Source organism: Haliaeetus albicilla, chromosome 2, assembly GCF_947461875.1.
Source record: "Haliaeetus albicilla chromosome 2, bHalAlb1.1, whole genome shotgun sequence".
In the NCBI taxonomy this organism is placed as follows: domain Eukaryota; kingdom Metazoa; phylum Chordata; class Aves; order Accipitriformes; family Accipitridae; genus Haliaeetus; species Haliaeetus albicilla.
In genome coordinates, this window is record NC_091484.1 from 4,075,287 (window position 1) to 4,097,032 (window position 21,746).

General features: G+C 48.0%; 1 protein-coding gene across 1 annotated transcript in view; it reads right to left on the reverse strand.

Annotated features, from left to right (window-relative positions):
• SLCO4A1 (solute carrier organic anion transporter family member 4A1) overlaps window positions 1-20,203 on the reverse strand; it is a 28,039-nt gene extending 7,836 nt beyond the window's left edge. The window contains exons 1-5 of the mRNA XM_069803724.1: window positions 20,129-20,203; window positions 6,256-7,218; window positions 5,090-5,180; window positions 4,151-4,272; window positions 3,719-3,830 (exon numbers count right to left, since the gene is read on the reverse strand). Of these exons, the coding sequence (XP_069659825.1) occupies window positions 3,719-3,830; window positions 4,151-4,272; window positions 5,090-5,180; window positions 6,256-7,063 (1,133 nt within the window). The 5' untranslated portion in view covers window positions 7,064-7,218; window positions 20,129-20,203. The remainder of the gene's footprint in view (window positions 1-3,718; window positions 3,831-4,150; window positions 4,273-5,089; window positions 5,181-6,255; window positions 7,219-20,128) is intronic.
• Between the last annotated feature and the right edge of the window lie 1,543 nt (window positions 20,204-21,746).

Genomic DNA, 21,746 nt, shown 5'->3' on the forward strand with positions numbered 1-21,746 from the left:
TGACACTGCTTTGCAGGGAACGTTTTGCAACACACTTGAAATTCTGCCGCACGACTTTCCCCAAGCCTAGCCCAGACCAGTACCACAGATCATCTCTTTTCCGAGATGGGCACAACTCCGTCATCCCACAGTGATGGCAGTGACAGGGATACTGCGGGATGCTCGCTGAATTGAAAGGCACAGTCACTTACCACCTACTGCTTTGGAGGAAATGTGAAATCAGAGAAAACCTACTGTAGTACAACCGAGTGAGAGACGTGCTGAGGCTCAGCATCAGATTATGCAACTTTATCCACATAAAGTGGAGAATTTCATTATACCAGAAGAACAAAGAAGCTGAAAGACAGAAATACCATGCATTCCTACACCTTGATTACAGGGGGCTTTATACCAACCATTGTCTAGTTGTTGGGATTAGTTTAATTTACTAAACTATTTTCCAGGAATGCTCTTTTCAATTGTGCTTTATTTGGAAGCACAAAGCCTAATCTCTCAGCAAGAAAACACTTCTTGTGGACCTCGTGGCTGATGTAGAAATGGTACAATCCCTTCACCTTTTTACAATTCAAGAGAAAAGAGAGAAGTTGTCCCCTGGCAGTGATGTGACTTTGTGTCTGTTGGCCAAAGGTTACAGGCTAGACTTGCAGACAGGAAAATGCAGAGGAACTCCTTTCAGTGCTAAGAGTAAGGATTTACTCACATAACTTAACCTGTCTGTAGACAGAAGATGTAGTTGTGAGGAGCTACGGCATATAAAACCTTACCAAATTCAACGCAGACCTTTTCATTACTATCAGTAGGATTTTAAACACACTCAGAAACCACCTAACTCTTGAATAGCCTCGACTGTCCTCAGTTCTTGCAGCCAAGGGGATTTCAGGATGCTCAGCACTGCCAAGAGAAGAATCCCACCATCTATAAAAGCCTGATCCTGTAAGTCTTTACTGATATGGGCACATATAAGTACTCTTTCCCTATGTAATGGTCCTGCTGAGTAGTCTGGACCACCTGTACAATCAGAACCTGCTCCTCTGAGGAACACTTGCATGCCCAGGACACCCCAGACTGTAACAGAGTCCAGCCACAAGCTAATGAGCCATTAAGGATAGAGGTATATTTATGCAATCTTAGAGCGTGTCAATGGGCACTTTTGCAGCACAAAATGACACCGACTGTCACGACCACCGAGGGGACGGAGGGTAGCACGTACGTCCCGCAGGAATGTAAACCAGCCTCCCTTTACAATGCATGGAAGCTGCAGTAAAGCCACGAGACAAACCAAAGCACCCCCCCGACAACTAATCCAAGAGGGATGAGTGAAATATAGACGGTAGCTTCTCGTGTTGAAGATCAGGCCTTGACAGACCACTGAGTGATCCTCACAAACTCCATCCCATAGCTCGCTAGGACAAAGCCTCCTCTCCTGGCACAGCTCTGCGTGTCTTCTGTTTGACTCCCTCTACGCTGACAGCAGGGGTTATTTCATGAGAGCAATCATATGGAACCAGAGAAAGGAAAATGCTATTTTATCAGGCCTTTTCAACCCAAGAATTACAACAGAAGTCTCTTCAGGGCAGAGGATTAAGCTGCATGGGCTGCATTCCTGTAAGCTCCTGCTCTTAGGCAGCACTGTGAATACAGCAATTCATTAACGCTTAGAAAGGACCTGATGGCATGGAATAGTATTTTATTTCATCAGTATTTCTGCTTATCTTTGTGAGACTCTTACTGTCCATACTGTGAGAAAATGTGTAGCACCCGATCCCTTACTAAAACAAAAGCAACAGTGTCCTTTGGCCTCGCTCTCCAGCCTGGTCCATGTGTCCCCAAGAGCTGCACGTACAGATGTGATCTCCTCTTTAATGCAAGTTTCCAGAATAGCAAGCCTTTAAGGCACTTCCCTTTTATTAATCAAAAGCAGGGAACACAAAAGTCAGTTGGGTTTTTGTTTTCAAACGAAAACCACACTAAGGTCTGGACTGATCTGAATTGTTTGATATGAGTTGCCCACCTTTGGGTATTTGTTCTTCAGCAAGCAGGGGTGAAAGAAGATGCTCCCGGAGGAGGACTGCCTCCATACCTGCTGTCAGACAGCCTTCACCGAGAAACAGTGGGAGCTTTGTTCCAGATAAGCAAGAAAAGCATCAACCACTGAATTTCATCCCTCTCTGCTACCCTGTTTGTGTTGGTTTTAGTCATAACCTTATCATTATTTAAATGCAGGTTTTGAATTTAATTTCCGTGCAGAGAGTAAGCCATGACCTCGGAAAATGGCACCCAGTCAAGAATGCCATTTAATAACAGTATTGAAATCTGTTCAATGTAATATTCTTCATAAAACTGCCTTAACCCCTGGTAAACTTCCTATGAAGTCTCCAAGAACTTCAGACCTATGTGAGTAGTTGCATTGACACAACACAGATCGGCTGCTGCTGAAAACTCCCATACTGAGCACCTGCTTCGATCCTCCTCTGCCAGCACAAAGGCAAATACCACAACTAAAGTTCAGAAGTAATTGCTAACAGCGGCACGGCATTTGGCAACATTGAACGTTTGCCTTTGCATGGGGCAGCTGTCACACATGGATGCAAACTCCTCCCTAAGAACGGTCCTGGGAGAAACACAAAAAAGAAAAACCCGCTTATTGACTGCAAGCTCCGAAAGGAACTGATACCCAGATATCTCTGCAACATCGGGAGCTTGCACACCAGCTAAAGCCAAGCTGTAAATAAAGCAGCACCTCTCCCCCTGCCCTCCATTTAAATACAGCTCAAAAAAAAAAAAAAAAAAATCCTGAAAGATCTCAAAGATCCATAGCAAGTGTTTCCAGGTTAAAAGACCACATTTTATTTTGGCCACTCACTTGTTCCCACCCAGGATCCCTTTAAAACATTTCCTACCAAACCTCCTTTGGTGCAAGCGTGCTTGCCCACACCACAGAGCCAAGCAGCAGCCCTGTGATTCAGCGCGCTGCTCTGTCACTGCTTTGCGGGAGACATAAGAAGGAGTAACACATAAAAGGTGGCTGGAAGATGCAAAGGCAAAAGGAAAAAACCCCAGGAAACTAAGAATAAAAGAGAAAGGGAACTGAAAGCTACAGTACAGGATATCTTGTTCCCTGGATTTGGAATGGAGCTGTAAGAGTCAGGGGGTTTGTCTCCTCTCTTTTCTCATTAAAAGGAAAAAACGGGGATCTAACACAAGCAAAAACAGAGGAAAGGAAGAAAAGCCCCGAGGGGATGGAGAGGACGAGACATCGGATGATACCCAGTTGGGCCAGGTGAGACCAGACACCAGCAGACGGGAAGAAATAATGTCGCTGGGCAGAGGGAATGAGATGGCAATGCCTGTGCATCTCCCATCACCTAAAGGTTGGCACCAAGCCACTCTCGGTGAAACTCGGCGCGTTGCATATGACTGCAGGTGGATCTTCACACGCGGACATGAGCTTCTGAAAACCACGGACAGGACCAGCCGCTTGTCCCCTGCTCTCCCACGTGATCCTCAGCACAATTTCTAGTTCAGCCCATTTGCCGAGACCCCCCCAGCCGCTGACAGGACCCGGCGCTTTGCAACTTCCTCCACGAGAACACGTCATTGCTACGTTTGGAGATGGGCAAAACCTTTTAGCTAGCATCGGAGAAAGCAAGCTCAGTTTGGGCCTGTTGTTCTTGCTTCTGGGGCTCCCTGAACCTCAGGTATGGGGTGGTTTTCTCACCGAGGCAGATCTTTAACTGTTTTCCCGAAGTCCGGATCCGATGCTTTTTTGTGGCTGCCATCCTTTAGCTGATGAGCCTCTGACACCCTCATAACGATATACCGCTGGGATCCTGAAAACAAGAGGCAAACGGGAACAAGGAGCATGTGAGACATGGGATGCAGATGCTACCAAAGCGGTGGATTTGCAGGGGGGAAAATGCAACGTGACATCCTCCCTCCGCCAACGCCTGTAAGGGAGGAGAAGGGAAACAGGCAGCTGGAAAGCTGCAGGGGCGAAATCCATGTAGGAATTACAATTTAAACACTGGAAGTTCTTCCTCTGCCCCGGTGTCCCCAACTACATGCAAGGATGCAAGCCCCAAGGCGAGTGTTGAGTCCTGTGCAGTCGCAGCCCCAATTCCCTTGGGCTGGAGTGGGGGGGTCCACGTACCTGGGAGGCGCTGGGGGTACCCCAGGATGGGGATGGAGATGAGGAGGGAGGCTGCTCCGGCCCCGAGGAAGCCGATCCACCATGCCCCCACCCACAGTGTGTTCTCCGGCGTAATGTCGACCCTGTAAGAAACGAAGCCGAAAGGACACAAGGGAGAGAGGCGGCGGTTTGAAACAGAGCGGGACGGCTCGGCGTGCCTCTAGGGGGGACACGGGGGGACATCAGTGAAGGAAACAGAGCTCTGGCCTCTCCCATGGCAATCTGCTGGGGATGCCACGTCCACCATCCCTCTTGCCACGCCACAGTGCTGCCTGCCTTACCGGAGAGCACAATGCTTAACAAGCCCTGGAAACTACCATTTAACTCTCTCCTTCTCTGGCTTGCATATTCGCTTCACCCCATTTCATTTGCACTTTGGGGGTTGCTACGATCCTTGTTCCACCCCGGAGCCACCCTTTACAAGAAAACGGGTGGAAATAATCCATTCCATCCCCTAGAAACCCATTCCCCCTTTTTAACCTATTCATCTGCCAAAGAGCCTGTAAGGAGATAAGAATAAGTTACAAATACTAGGAAGCAAGGAGGGAGTAAGCATCCTGGCTGGGTGACCAGGAAGACGAGCAGCACTGCTGGTAGCATTGCCTCATCAGGGAACCCATTCAAAAAATTCACCTGCTGCTCATAGCCTCATTAGCGCAGGCAGTGCAGCGTGAGGAAGGATTTAAGCTGACAGGTTTGTCAGCAATTTTCTTCCAGCGACAGCACTAATGCAAGCCACTCCTCCAGCTTCGGCCCCCCCGCAGAAACACCGCTGAACACCACGGGCACGTTTCCACCCAGCCACCAGGTCATTTCTCCAGATTTTTTTTTTTTTTTTTTACCCCAAAGGAAACACATAGCATAAAGGAAAAGGAACAAGATTATTTTTTAGCGACTTACTCTCTGCCAATTTCAGTATAAATATTTAGAAACATTCCTCCTACCAGATAACCCGCTGCAGGCCCAAGGATTGCAGCAGTGTAGAAAACAGCTGAAAGGGAAAACAAGCCATGTTAGACAAATAGCAGCATTCCAGCCAGGGATGCTGGGGTGCTCAGCATCCCCTGCCCCACCACAGCAGCCCAATTCCCTCTGGGATCCAGGATGCTCAGCCTGCTGCCACCTCACACCCCTCTCCCTAAGCCACTGAGAAACAAAGCCAGTTTTAATACGCTTTCATCTTATGTCCCAGGGCAACTTTTGCATCCAACCTGGGAATTTTTATAGCATGGGGCAGGCAAAATTGGTTCAGTGGAAAACCATATTTAGCAGGGATGTAGCTGACCCCCCTGCCACATCCCAACTCCCAGCGGTGTGATGAGCAGTGGTGTTGTCTCCCCACTGACAATACCCAATGTCTATGCTAAATGCGGCACCAGCGGCACTTATTTTGGTTCGCTGCTGTGGAAAGACCACCAACTTACTGATGATCTCCTTGTGATCTCCTTCTCTCCCTGCACAGCCTTCTGATACAACAGTACGGGCAGACTGCTATGTTTTGAAATGGCTAAAAGGTTGTCCCTTTTAGCAATTTCACCAAACGGGACTGGAAGTATTTGGCAATTCCCGATTGAGTGATCAGCAGTCGAGAGCAGAGCAAGCTGAGCTTCTCTCGGCTCTGCTTTGCACCAGCGGTATCTGAGCAGCCCAGCGACGGTCTCTGCTGTCCTACAGCACTAAAGGGGTCATGTCCCCTTGCACGGACAGGGTATGGCCCCATGGTTGTTTGCCAGAGATGCTAATGCGACACATGCACCAGGGCTCGAAGATCTCCCCCGCTGGCCCCGTGCCGGCAGCAGGAGCCACCTCCTGATCTGCAGGGAGTGCATTGAAGGAGCAAAAAATACCCAGCGGCAGTTACAGTTCCTGCCTGTAAATAATCAAAACCGCCCCATCAGCTGCCACTTCTCTCTGATTACCACCTCGCCCGTTATCGGGAACAAAAGACGAGGAGCACCTCTTGTGAAACTGCTCAGTGTGGCCCATTCGGTGCCAAGGTTGATGGACCGGTTCTCCCTCCCATCGCCCAACTGGTGGGTCCGGGCTGCCCCTCCGGTTCTACTCACCAATGTACACGGGGGAGTAGTTAGTCTTGACGTTTTCATCTAAATAGGTGACGCCGAGCGTGTAGAGCGGCGTGGCTCCCATCCCGTGCAGGAACTGCCCCAGCATGAAGATGAACCTGTAGCCGGAGAGGCTGGAGGCAGCCTGGGCGCAGGGCAGGCTCTGGTTCCCCCCACAGACGCCCACCTCGGCCGCCGAACGCGTCTCGTACTGTCCCGTGGTGAAGTGGGGCAAGGCGAAGAGCAGGGAACCCAAGCCCATGACCAGCACGCCCCAACCCAGCCATCGCGGTTTGTGGCCATTCCCCCCAAAATAGCTGACGAAGGTCAAGCAGACACACGCCGCGATGTCGTAGGAGCTGGCGATCAGCCCGCTCTGGTAGCTGCGGAGGTCGAAGCGTCGCTCGATGGAGGTGATGACCGTGTTGATGAAGCCGTTCACCGTCATGCCTTGCAAGAAGGAGGCCACGCAGAGGAAGAACAAGACGCCCTTGGACGTGTTAAAGAGCTGCAAGCACCCGGGGGTGAACCCCCCCCAGCCGCACGCCAGTTCCTCCCCGTCGGCCGACACGTATTTGATCCCTTTGCCAAATTGGGTGTCCTCCTCTCCGGGGGTGGCGGAGCAGAGGGGCTCGGCGCACGAGTCGGAGGATGCCGTGCCGTTGCTCAGCGGGGTCCCGCACGCCTCTCGCCCGCTCGGGGCATCGAAGGTCCGTCCGGCCTCGCCGGGAGGAGGAGAGGGGTGAGAGAAGTCGAGCGTTTGAGCGAAACAAAAGCCATTTTCTCCGGTCGAGTTCTGGGGCATTGCCATGAATGGGAACGCAGGATCAAGCGGCAGGTCGAGGTGGGCCTGGTGGCCGGGGTGGCTTCGCAGGGCGGCGAGGACTTGCCTATCCGGGAGGTGCAATTTTTTGGCGCTTACATCGGTAGGGAGATGGCGAAGGTCTGAGCCAAGACCATTCTGATCTGTGAAGAGAGAATTTTTACACATGGCTTTATACAAAACCGTGCTCAAAACCCTCAAATATTGTTCCTTTTTTTTTTTTTTTTTTTAGTAAGTACTAGCATTTCACTGGGCAGTTCAGCTGGATGTGTGCCCTCCACCACGGGGTTTGTTGGTACCTCAGGTATCGGTGCACCATCATTACAGAAAAGAACAAAACATTCAAGAGCATTAAAAAAAAAGCACCTTTAAAGGCAGTCTTCTCACCGGCTGAAGCCCCTTAACCCTCCTCCCAAAAAGACCCTGCTTAGACACCGGAGCCTCACAACCTCTGTCCCTCTCCTTCCCCCTGCGGAGAACGGTGTGCACAGCTACAAGCTTCCCACTGTTAAAAGTCCTTTGGTCTCTCTTTCACACTCTGCCAATAACAGTTTATAATTATCCCGAAAAGTTTCCACAGTCAGACTGATTTTATTCCAAGCCCTCAGATCTGTTTACAACTATTCAGTAAAATCCTTTCTATAACTAATTAGACTACATGCCATTTCAGAGAGAGCTGGAGGGCAGAGGCAGCTGACTCTAACCTGATTACCAATGCAGACTGCCTTCTTTCAACCGGTTCCTGTGCATCGCAGCACCTGATCATGCCAGCAACCAAGAGTATTTTTTCTTAAATGCCTTGGCTGAACTGTAAATGATGAAAACAATAAGGTTCTCCCTTGAATACTGGCCTTAAGTGCTCAACAAATGCTAGGCAAGAACAGTTTTGTTCATAGAGAGAAACTGCAAAGCATCCAGTATTTCCCAATATTTTTTGCCAATATCTGTTCGAGAGGTTCCTATAAAAATGCTCCTCTTGAGATGGCAATCAGCCTCATCAGCAGGGAACGGGGAAAAAGGGCATTTGTCTCCGCAGTAAAATGAACCACGTTCAGATCGTGGTAACCTGGGAACATCGCAGACTTTGATGAAGGAATTAACACTCATCTGCGTGTTGCTGGAAAAACTTACTGACATTTGCCTGGTAGATCATGGCGTGCATGAGCACCGATGTGGTTGCCTGTACTGGCAGTTCTTGCAGGCACAGGGGCAGGAGGACTCGGCAGAGTGTGATGCTTGGAGCGGCATCAAGGTCCTGCTCCCACCCCAGAAGGGCAGAGGATAGACCACGTAGGCAACCAAATTTTAAACATCCAGGTCAGTAGTGCTACAACAGGTCTGGGCCTTAAGGTAACTTAAACAAACGAGATCCACCTTTCATTGGCAAATAATTCCATCTTAATTATCCTGTCTGGGGAGCAGAGTGCACAGAATATTTCGGGGTCCAGATTTTAGCAGGAATTTGATGATAGCGCAGGGGCAGGGTGAGCTTGGCAGCCAGAAGGGCACTGCTTTTCAGGTCCACGCTAGACCCCGCCGGGTAACTTCTACTTTCGCTGGCCGAGTGCAGTGCAGGATAACTTTGATGTGGAACGTGTACATGCAAACAACTAACTGCAGGCATTGAAATTTTTGCTGCAGAGACAGACTGTTGCAATGTGTTGGCACAAAAAGATAATGCCTTGGATGCAAGGCTATATTTTTTCACCTTTTCATCCCTCCAACGTTCTTATGACTTTTACAGCTCTAAATCTGTTTTCTCATCTTTGGATGCAATATTGGAAACAATAAATAAGAGTGCTTTAGCACTCTAACTTTATTAAAGCCAGAAGTGATTATTGGGTACTGCATCAGGCTCTAAGGGGCGGAACTGCTCCTGTTACCCCGGTGTAAATCAAACATGCCTCCTGCACAGCAGCCGGCTGACTTCAGCTGCACGCTTCCCATCTCAAACATAAGTCTGACGTTACATTTGACTGCACTTGTGAAGCAGGTTGTTTGGCTAGGGATTGATTTTGCTACCACCGGTTTCAGCAGATAGAAAAAGCCCACCTCTGTTAGTTGGCTGATGCCAAGCGCTCCCAAACTGGCACACCTTCGTCCTGGAGAAAACACTCCTACTGCCTCTTTACCAGCACTGGCCTATCTCCTTTGACACTTCCTGAATATATATTGACATTTTGATATTTCGTGAGTCAGGAAAGAGATTACAGCCTTTCATTAAAGTTTCCTTTTCCTTGAAGTAGCAGGAGTCTGGCCCCAGGTGACCACATCACCCTCCCCTTCAACTCTGGTTACCCTTAGTTCTAATTAACAGTAAACACAGGGTGAAACATTTCCAGGGAAGGAACCAGTCCTTCCTCCAAGCAGCAGATGTTTCCCCCGCCCCAGAAGCCTTCTCTGCCCCCAAAGCCCCCATCCTGGCCACCTCCCGAGGGACCTGGGCTAACGACTTGTAGCCAGGTGCTGCGGGCAAGAAGCCCGTTCCTGCTCGGTGCTGTCCACCAAGCTGCTTTTTATCTCTTAAAGTATTTATAAACTGGCAGTGACATATTCACTGGGAATATTAGCTTTCATAGGAGCCATATGCCACTTTAGAGGACAAAATATAATCTTGAGGGGAAAAAAATCCCAACCAACTTCATGCACTTCCTAATCATTCTTATTCATCTCAGCCATCCATTTATTGCTTCCCATTCATCTCTGTTTTTAATGACGCAGCTGGTGATTTCTTGCTTACATTGAATCAGTCCCAATGCTATTATCTCGCAGCTATAGATTTACTCATTTTGCTGCAAGATTTTAACTCGTTTTTTTTCAGCTGTACAGCTGGTTCCAGACTGCCCACATTACCAAGTCAACACAACAAAAGTAGCAAGGCAATGAAAGCATATGATTTGTATTTCGTGATGAAATCTGTAAAGACTTCCTCTGCTAATATTTAGCATTAAATCAATAGTAAAACTTACAAGCTTTTCATCAGGTGATCACTGAAAAAGTCACAGGACCAATTAAAAACATTTTGTGTCTCTGCCGAGGACTGCGATTAGATTAATGTAACAAATTAACTCATAACTGACATGCAAAATAATCCCATTTGCTGAAGCATGCCCAATAATAGTTAATCTTCCCTTTCACTCTATGGTTTTTGACTTTTATAGGGTATTATTGTGGCAAATAACATCTATTCATAACTTCTGCTTTCCATAGCTGAGCACAGTTTACGGTTTATGAGCAGACTTAATCATTTTTTCAATTCTATGGCATACATGGAGATATTTGCTAAGGAAGAGGAATGGGGGATTTAAAAATGATCAGAAAATGTACTGTAAACCAGGGAGAAGCAGCCCCAGGCAACGCTCAGTGGCTACGCCGGGCGGTCTCAGTTATTTTCCCCGAGGTGCGAGTGAGCCTGACCTTGCTAAACAGATACTTTGACTTTGGGAAAGTCCACATCCAAGTACCAAGCTCACGTTACTCCAGAAAGGGACAAATTCATCCGGGTTTGTACATTTAATTTCTCTTGGTAACACACACTGAATTTTTCTCAGATAGTTCGGCTTCAGAGGATTATCAGTATTACTTCTGTCATGGCTGATAAACACCATATGGATCAAGCATAATCCACTCACTGGTTTAGGAACGGGGAAGCCTCCCAGAAGCGAAATAAATCCACGTCCCAGTCCTGTGAACAGGGCTTGCCCTCAGAGCGCTGGTTCAGTTAAAAGGAGATAAAAGAAAGCATGGAGCGATCGGGTTGTTCATGTGCAACACTGAACCGTTTTCCTGGCAGCTGAGGAACTTTACCCAGCTCACACGAAGTGCGAGCCTTGCATTTTTTAGCACGCTTTTAAAAAGCAACCCTTTGGTTCAGCGATACAGAGGATGCTGCTATTGCCGGGAGCAGCATCGGGACCAGCCCGCAGCCTTTCGTAAGCAATTCCTACAGGAACAGCATCGTCCTGCACACCCAGAAACATTTCAGGAATGAGAAACACACCTAAAGAGCAGGCAGCTGACCATATATCCAACGCTGTGCCCACCGTCAGTGCTGCAGGGACAGCTGAAGTGCAGGGGAGGAGGTATCTAGAAGCGGAGGGCAATAGGAATACCCTGGCCCATCCCTCATGTCAGAGATTTGTTTTTACATATTAGTCCCACCAGAGTCTGAAGAATGGAAGGGAGCAGTAGAAACTGGCTTTAAATTATCACATGAGCAAGGACACATTTATAATTAAATACATTCCAAATAGTAAAGCTTAGCACTCACAAATCCTTTGTATGTTTTCCAAGCACCTTCCATTCGCCGGAAAATTAATACAATAATATGCAAGAAATGAGGAAGGTGGCTTGGATAATTTTCAATTAGCTGCTTGAAAATGCTTTGAAGATAAATCTAGCCAGATTCTCTGACCTTACTTACTTGTTCCAGCTTATCTGTGCAAACACAATCGGCTGCAGCTGCCTTAGACCATCTTTAAAAACTTGCAGTGCCAATGCACTAAGCACATCTAACCGGGCCGCTATATTTTGCGATAGCAAAGATTAGCCGGACAAAAGATTCTTTTATGCTGTAATACCTAACTCCCTCTCCCTAATGTCACTCTTGCTTTAATATCTTTTTCCTACCCATGAGTTCAGTCAACGATGAGAAAGTTTTCATGCTGGCACAGTACTGTGCTCTCCAGCCACCGTCACTGCCCACGGAGCCGGGTGTCTCCCTGCCTCCTCCAACACACACACACCACCAGCATTTTCCCAATATTTAGCCCTGCCCACAGCAGGGCATTGTTTTCCATCATTTGGATTCTTACGACCCATTTGAGGATGTTCAATATTCAGGATAATGTTTCTGCATGAGCCGTTAGTCAGCTTTTTCCCATGATTACCAGTTAGTTCCTATAGGTATCCCTTCTTTGTTTCCATACAGAAGACGCAGATTCAGGCAAACTCTTTAAGATATAAGAATTGAAACAAAATGAGCAAAACCCAAATGAAGAACGTGAAACACGATTCTTTGCTGCTTCTAAAAATAAAATAGATATAATATTTGCAATAAAAATGCAAAAAATGCAACATCCTGTATTACGCAGTGCAAGGATGCTGAGTACAGCATAAATATAATAGAATAATGCTGACATCGACTCTTTTTCATCCCCCTGGTTTGATCAGTATGAAGGCAAAAACAAAAAGGGAAAACCAGAGGAAATCATACCGTGAAACTTTGTGGAAGCCATACCATAATACTGCACAGAATTACTGCATCCTCCTCCTAAACAGAGGGCAACAGTCATTGCTAGAGTATCAAAGTCTTTCCATAGGCTTTTTTCTTACATTGCTGCTGGATAACAGCCTTTTCATTGAGCTGTCTCCTTCATCTGGCTTTTTTTTTTCCACTGAATGATCAATTCATGTATTACACCAAGCTGCACGCCTCTTGCAGGGCATCGGGAATCTATTTTTGGCTTGATCGTAAAAGCAAAAGGAGAAACACAATCATGCTTGGGGCCAGAACTATTTATACCCTAACTCAGACCACTACCCTCCTTTCCACTGTCAACTATTCAAAAAACCTAGAGAAATTTGCACATTTTCACAACTGGTTTTTTTCCTCAGAACACCCGCCATGCCTGTGCTACTGCGGACTGTAAGCAAGGAGCTGTCAGAAGTGGGTTTCACATGAACCCTCGCTGTTGAAGAACCATTCCTTCATGGAGTCTTAATGTCTTTTTCCTTTCAAATGGATCAAATAGATCAAAAATTGGAGGTGAAATACAAATCTTAAATCCCTGATTTCCGCTGCAGCATGGGAAGAAATCTGTGTGAAATGCTGGGGCATTACGCAGGGCTGGAAAAGGGAAAGGTCTGGCATGGGGCACAGCCTCCATGCTGTCCCTGGACAAAGGGGATTGGAGGTCAACTTCCAAATTACCTAGTACTTCACTTTTTCCTGAGACAAGATGGCCTTCCAACCCCTCTTCTCCATAGTTAAGTGGACTTTCTGGGGAAAATCATCTACCATGAGGTCATATTGCTCTACCAGCCAATGACAGTCTTTAGCTTGAGCTTTCCACGACAAGTTCTCCAGCTCAAGCCCATGTTGGTGGGCTGGATGCCCACCCGTTCCTCTCTCAAACCGGACAACGCAGAGCCGAAAGGGAGCACATTAGAAGAGCCAATGCATCACAGAAAAAGAAATTTTCTGATGCTGATCGTCAGCATCCCCTGCAACAGTCGCCATCCTCAGCGAGCACAAGAGCACGCGAGTCCACGAGACGGGCAGAGGGTGGAAACCCTGCGTCAAGTGGGAGCACGAGAGAGACAGAAACTACAGGAAGGATTCAGCTGAGGGAAAAGTATTTCCCACACAAGCCCACGTTTTTTCCAGATCAGCAAGTAACAGCTTCCCCAAACAGCCCCTGGAGCACAAGCTCACTGGTGCACACCGCTTAGCCTGGATCTTGTTTAACATTCAGCGATGCTCTCTAATCCTCTTAGGTATTAGTCTTGAGATTCCTGCCAAGCACGGGAACAGCACAGCCTCCCAGACAGCACTTAAATGAACTCACTGCTTGAAATGGGTGACTCCAGCTGTTCATTTTTGGTTAACCTCAGATTAGCACCTAGGAAGTCACTACGGCATGCAAAATACAAAGTTAAATAACCCCAATTTCTGTGTCTCAGGTGACTCCCTAGGAATTTGTTCTGCATTAAGACTGGGATTTCTCTCTCTTAATTACTTGTTTAAAGTTAAGTACCTAATTTGAGTTAGGCATTCCTATTGTCTCGCTGTTGCCCACTCTAAGGAGACGATCCCATTCAGGTTATCTACAGCCCTCAAGCCACGTCTCCACAATCACTATTTTGTGCGTTACTAAATCACCCATTACTGCAGATACGATCTGGAGCAGAAACAGGCACATAATCATATTTCTGTTGGATTAGCCAAGCATATTACCCCGAGCTTATTCTGGCCTCACGTTGGCTACCACAACACAAACAATATTTGATCTAGCACAAAGCCAGATGGTGCAAAATTAACCCTTTCAGCACAAACCTGATGTGGCACAAGGGAGTTTGGACAAGATCAGCGCGCAGGCTCACGTAGCAGTAGGACTTCTGACTTGGTGTATGCAGCTTCTAAGTTCCCTGACACCAAGTACTCCCCATCTGCCCTCCAAAGAGGAGCTAAACAAAAGCACCATACTTCATCGTATTTTATCCACCTAGAATAAACACAATGTCAGCTTGCAGTTAATTTGCATTTGATCATGCAATACCCTAGATCTTGACACACTATGGTGTACTTGGGGATTTTTTTGAAAAGGGCACATCCCTATTATGTAATCGAGAGGAAACGATGACCACTTCCAAAGGGATGACTTCTCTTTATTCTCTGACTCAAAATTCCAAACCATTACCATAACCACAAACCACAGCTACAACAACTACGAGTTGAAGGGTAGGAACCCAGACCCAAAGGGGAATGGGACAAAACACGAGATCAGCACGCTGGCAGCATGCAGGGCTGCTGACCACTGCCACCAAGGATGGGCAGAAGCAGCCAACCTGAAATGACACCTTCCTTAGAAACCTCAGATCCGTTTCAATGGCGAGTCCTCCTGCTGCAGGTTCCTACAGCGGCTACAACAAACGTCTAATGTAGAAAGCACTGAGAATCTCAAGGATGGCCACAAAGCACAACAGGTTGCAAACGGGCAGGTATACCTTGGCTGTGCTGTCCTCGGCTGCCTGCTTCTTCCACGTCTGGCCGCATCTCAATAAATAAAAATCCCCGCTGATCGGAAGAGGTGAGACTCCACTGATTCCTTCGAGAGGTGCTGGTGGAAAAATGCTGAGCAATACTGTTCTGCATTAACAGGCCTCTCCAAGAAACCCAGCTCAGTATGAAACAGCAATCCCACAGGCACACGCGTCAATATACGTACTAAGGTATAGAGAAAGATGCGTACACAGGTGAGCGCACGCTCTTTGCAAGCTCCACACGGTTTGCAAGCTGCCTCTCTCGCGGGCTGGCATGTCTTTCATCGGACAACGCTCAATCAGGTCAGTAATTCATTCTTACTGCCAGGGAGCAAATTGCTGCCAAATGGTGTTTCTTCCTGAGATAAAGGAATAAACAGGCATATAATGTTCCCATTGTCAACCCAAAACATCTGCTGGAATTCAGAGGGGTTTGCTGTCCGTGTGCAATGTGGAGACGGCTTCTACTTTGTACCCTCCCTTTTCTCACGCATAAGGAATCACAGCGTTAGACAGCAGCTGTTGGGAGGATAGATTTACTTGGAAATCTGAAAACTGCCTTCAAGGGATCCCTGCTTCCACACAGCAGCATAGTGGCGTTTCCATTTCTGGCTCAGGAACTTTTTCATTTTCCTCGGTTAGGACCTGCTCGCATCCTACAGCCCCCACCAAGGTGCTATGAGAAACGGCCGCAGCGGGATAACCTTGTTCTTGGTTATTACCTTGAATGAGGTCACTGAGGACTGATTTTTGATCAGTGTTCCCTAAGAAACAATGGGCCTGATCCTGCCATTTCTGTTTACCCGTGAGCAGTGTTTGCTCACACAAGCCATTCAAGCGGGGTTCCCGACATCACTCACAGAAAGTAAAAGGGAATTCAAGGGAATAAAAATCAGCTGGTTTGTGGCAGTAGGCAAGGAAGTCTTTTTATTGCCTCTTGAAAAAAAGGCAATATTTTAAATTTTAAATTATTTTAAAACAAGAATATTGGAGACAGATAATCAGTGTACCACAGGCTGGATACCTACTTTTCACTCCTTTTAATTCAGTTTCTTCAGCATCTTAAAATACTCTTTTCAAAGTTTTCTGCCAAATATGAAGAAAATACTCAACACTAAAGGGACCACGTTGATCAGGTTACAGGGGGACTCCAGAAAAGGCTGATACTGTTGTAACCACGACCCACATCTGGCTCGAAGGATCTAAATCCTCCTCGAGACTGAATCCACTCCAGCAATACAAAGAAGACCGTAAAGTTGCTTTGAAAGCACTGTGAGGAAATCCCTTTTTTGGGGGAATTCTTATACTAATATAAAGCTCCATGGCATCTGCCCTGTCCTTGATTATGCTGAAGCGGTGCAGGATCAGATCGGACACGGAGGGAAGGCGTTAGCAAGCCCTTCCAGCCAAGGCAAGGTAGAGCAGCCTTGCAGCTGCTCCGACTTGCGGCCAGGACAAGGGCTGAGCTTCTGTTTTCCACAGGGCTTTTAAAGCAAAGGAAATCTTGAATTAAACTTTCAGATCTGGTTTCTTTGGAGTATGGTAAGCTAAAAAGATTGGTGCAGTTTTCCAAGGAGACACTATGAGGGAACAGAAAATCTAAAGAGCTCGTGTCCTTCAGATGTTTTGCAGACTTATTTCTGTGTCATGGGTTGGTATCATTTATCAGAACTCTAGAATCTAAACTTATTTTTTTAACTCCTAATGCCATCTCGAAAAATAAACTCCTATCTCATAGCATACCCAAAGCACTTGAATTCACAAATATAAAGCCATAGCTATAAAAATGCCAAAAAGTACTTTTTCTTGGATTTTTTTCAGCCAGAACATTGCAAAGTCAAAGTATTTTTTGGGAAAAAAAAGTGTTTGGCCTTGCTTTTTCAACATGAAAATGACTCCCTAACTCCTTCAAACCACTGGACGACAGTTAAACAAAGCTTGTCAGCATTTCTTTTTCTTTTTTGAAGCCACCAAGCCAAGCTCTGAGAATTCAAATGACTGAAGATTATTGATGCCATACAGCAATATACTTTATCCATTAACAATAGCAATCAAATTCAGTTTTAGTGTAATTATACATATGTCAGTGGAATAGCACAAGAGAAGAAATGGGACTAGTGTCTTCACTGCTCCAGGCATTTCAAAACCTGCTGGAAAGGCTCAGCACTTTGCTGAACAAGGCGAACAAGAATAAACAGAGTATTTCCCACCGCTAACATATTCCCATTGCTCAAGCTCATTTACAGTCTAGAAGTGGAATGACATTATTTTTGACAGCAGCAACACAGTAGTACCCCAGATTCAGGGGCACTTCTGCCTAAAGAGAGATTTAAGGTTAGAATAACATTACTCTGTTAATATTAAACACTTCACTGCCTCATCTCATGCTCTCCACTGTACTAACGAGACGTCTGACGCAAAATCTATTAAAGTTAGTGGCCCTCTCTGAGTGCTTGTCTACTATCACTCATCACAGCTCCCAAAGTAGGATGGATGCTTTTGTCCGGGATTCATAAACCAGATGAAGTCCTTGACCTCTCTCAGAGTATTTTTTTCCCAGAAAGCGTTTGCAGAAACTCTTTGTTCTCAAATCCCCCAGTTCAGCATCACCACTCGTACGCTGGGAGGTCGCTCAAGGCCAAGACGGAACAAAAACTAACTATAATCATGGGGAAGTCTAGGAATAAATCAGTTTTGAAAAGGGAAAGGAGAGCGACTCCAGGATAGAAGCAGCCCTTGCATCGAGAGGGCTGGGAGAGCCAGGGAACCTGCCAAAGCACAGGCACAGGGAGAGCCGTGCTGCCACTGACGCCGCGGGCAAAGCCCCTGATCCTGCCGGTGGTGTGGTCTGGGCTACTAGTGCTCCCAAATTCTGCTTCTCTGCACAAGGATCAGCCCCCACGGGGCCAAGATAACACGTTTTTTTAAAGTTACTAGGGAAGCACAATATGCTTTGGGGGTGGCCACCGAAATCAAGACCAGAACGCCAATGCATTTCAGAACAGCCCACGTCCCAACCAGCCTGTGCATAGTTAACAACTCCCGCACATTGCTTTAACACAGGGACCTCAGTTTATTAAGCATAAAATCCAAAGGGGCAACCTTTCCCCTGAAATCGTACTCAGCATCTCACTGACCCACCAGCAACAAGCCGTCAGCTCTGCTAAGTGGTTGCAGAGTCTTGCAAGGCTTTTCCACTGTTCACCGTTGCATTAATGGGATTCTGCCGAACGCGAACGTCCCAGGCTCTGAATAATCAACTTACAGGCAGCGGCTCAAAGAACCAGGTGAGGAAGACAAGAAACCCAAATGGTAAAGCAGAGTATTTGGCAATCTGGCATAACGAGCGCCTTCACCTGTGTGTTGTGACCAAGCCCATAGGCAAAGGCAGGTTTCTGGGCTTGGTACACTCAATTAAAATAAAGCAAAACAAGCGCTCAGCGATGCTTTTTGGGGTGGACTGAGCAAAATAAGCAGCGTAAAGCAGAGCCATGATTCACTTTTTGTGCTACTGCAGGGTGTAAAGCCCCAAATGAGCGAGCAGGATCCTCCCCAGCATGCTCCATGCTGTAAAGGCACACACAAAAAAAGATTAAAGCTGCCTCGAGGAGTTTGCAATCGGAAATCATGAGGCACAGAGCAGCTGGATGCTGATCTCCCTAAGCCGGTGGATATTTCTTTTGTTAGTGGCTGATCCCATCTTCCCCCTTGCCTGCAAATCTCAAATCTTTGTAAAGATTTCTAGTAAGTATTTGCTCAGGTAGTTCTGGTTTTGCTGGCCAAGAACGCCAAACCCTAGCAGGAATTGCTCCTTCCCACCTCACTTGTCATCCCAGGGCCACGTTCAATGTTTTTGCCACTGTCACTTTGTGGGTTGGATGCACACGTGCAGGGCAAATTAAGGCAATATCAGCGGAGCGGTTATTTCACAGGGCTTCAGACAACGCCGTCACGCCTGGACACGCTTGTCGCACGCCACCACATGCTTGTCGCGCGCCAGCACGGTTTCGGCCGAGTCGTGGCAGGGCAGGTGGCTGTGGTCTGTCCCTCGCAGCCCGCCCAGCGCAGAGGGCTGCTGCTTCAGTTTCTGATCATTTTCGGTAGCCTGCAGGCTAGACCTCTTTGCATATAAATAGCAACTTTTTTTTTTTTTGTCTTTTCATTTTTTGACTAACCCTCTCTCCCCACGTTTCATCCTTTTTCTCACATTTACAACGGCTCAAAGCATCCTTCTCTAAAGATCTCTTCTGCATTCGTTCCCCCTCAAATGCTGTTTTGACGTGTGTTTTTACAACCAAGCGGCACTATAGAAAGTAGGAGCCCAGAAATAAGAAAAAAAAGGTGCCAGACTGGGATAACTTCACATTTGTAGCGTGTTGCCTGGTAAAACCAAACAGCCTATAAAATGGTAATAAAACATTAATGCAACAAACCGATGCGATTAACGCCCACTTGCGCCTTTGGAGCTCTCAGAACTGAAAAACAGGGTTTTATTATAACAATGCTTTTGATTTATATCACCTGGACAAATAGGTTAGTAAAAGTAATATAGGTCAGGTGACGAAAACGCTCCATTTCGTTTCAGCATGCCGCCTGCTACTTCCTTCTCTAACTTCAGTTACTATCCTCTCGAAATCGGGATCGTTTTTGTCATTAACACAGATTTTACTTGCTGTAAGGATCGTTTTGCCCTGCCACTTTACTAGTTTTTCTTATTTTCCGCCTTTTCTCCGCATCTTCTTCCCACAGAAAGGCAAGGTTTTGATAAAAGGGGGGAAAAAACCCAAAAAACCAACCAACCAACCCACCCCAGTGAATCAGTTCTAACGAATTTCAGTGACAAGGTTTTGAAGCATCACCGGCCATCGCTTGCAGACGGAAAATCTCTTGAGTTTCGCTATTTCGGTAACTTTTCCCCCCCCTCCTTGACACAAGCCGGGTTTTTCCCCATCAAACCACCCATCCCCACACAAAAGCCGGCGGCTGGAGCGCTGCCCTGGGACCGGCCACCAAACGCTTTACCTCAACCCCGAGACCCTCCCCGGGGGACCCCCGGCAGCCCCATTTCGGGGCTTTTCACCCCGCTGAGGTGGGGGGGAGCCCCGGCTGATCCGCGCCCATTCCCGCCTCCTCGGGGCTCTCCACAGACACGTGCGGCACCGCCCGGTAGGTCCTACCATGCTGGGGGTTATGGGGGGGGGTCGGGGTTCGCCCACCCCTCCCCTGCGGTGCCCGCCCCGCGCCCCTCCATCCTTCCCCCCCCCCCCACCTTGGTCCCGCCGCCGTTACCTGCCGCCGGGCGCCGCCGCTGCCCTCTCGCCTCCGCCCCCCCTCCCCGCTCCACAGCCCCCGCCAAGGGGGCGGGCGCCTAGGCGCTGACGGACGGGTGTTTCGCCCAATCGACGGTGGACGCTGGAAGCGGGCTGGCCAATGGCGGGGAAAAGTGAGGCTAAAGCGAAAGTGGGGGGGGGGGGAGATAAGGCGGGCGGTGGCGGGGGGTGAGGGATGGACGGGAGGAACCGGTGTTTGGGGGGGAGAAAAGGGGGAGAGGGATGGGGGAGCGAGAAGGAACGGGGTGAGGAGAGAGCGGGGAGGGGGGGGGCAGGTGCATCTGATGAAAAATGCCCAATTTTCTGCCCTGCTGCGCACCTGGGGGCTCGCAGCCCCCCAGGTAGGGTTGGGGTTAACACACCCCTCCCCCCCCGGGGTATCCCAGCCTTCTTGAACCCCCGGGATGCTCAGGGAGAAATTTGGGTTATGAGGAAAAACTGTGCTGGAAGGTGGCTGTGGTGGCAGAGAGCGATGGGAGGGAATTTAATATTTTTTACCTCCAGCCATCGCAACGAGCTGACCTCGCGTAAAAGGCAGAAGAAGGGCGAGAGCAGGGGCACGGGGGTTATTTTAATCTGGGCCACAAACGCGGGTGTCGTGGCATTATTTTTAGGGGTGCAGCGCCCGGGCTGGGCACGGTGGGTTTAATGGTTGGCAGAGGAAGAGCAGCTCGGCTCCAGAACCGAAGGATCTGGGCGGAAAAGCGGCGGAATTAGGCCGAAACCCCTCAATCGGTGTTAATATTTTTGTTCGGGCCTTTTTCTCTGCTCTTTGGGGACTTGCTGTCGCTGCGGTTGGTTTATAGGCGCAGAAAGGGGGGGGGGGTCCTTGTGTCGTTACACTGATGAGTCTCCGGACCGGCACCCAGCACCCTGCAGGACATAAATCACCTGGGTGGGAAAAAATCTCAGCAGATGGGACCCCTGCGTGTGTGAGGGTCTAACCACGCAGCTCTGGCGTGCCTACCGGGGCAGCTTTTGCAGCCCCGTTTCTTACGAGAGCTGTTTCACATCACTTGGGAATTTGGCCTGTTTCTGCATGTTCAAAGATAAATAATTCAGGCGCTGTATGTTTAGCTCTTCAAAGTGCAATCAGTTCTCCATTATCCAGAGCGCGCGGGATAACCTGGGTAATGGAAAACCCCAGCTAACGCCGTGCAAGGCGGCGAGGAAGGCAAAAATTTGGCCAGAGGTCTGACATCCTTGCCGTGCCCCTTGGAGGTGGATGGACATCTTGCAGGTTTTGCTTTTGCTTACTGGGCTAAACTGGGAGCTGTTGAATAAGCTTTTAAAGCAAAACTAAATGTGGGAGAGTCTGCCGTTTGCGACATGCTGCGGTTAGGAAAACCAGGAAGCTTTTGCTCCATGGGCACACACTGATGTTGGTTTATTATATATGAATCGTTTCCTGTGCGCTGAACTTAGGGCATTGTTTTGGCTGGTGCTGTACAAGGAGTGATGTGTAAGGCCCTGTTTCAAACCGTTTATATTTTAAATAAACAGGGTGGAAAGGACGACAGATGTGCGAAGGTGAAGTGGTGCGTCAAAAGCATCCGAACTGGGGAAGCCCCCCCCGT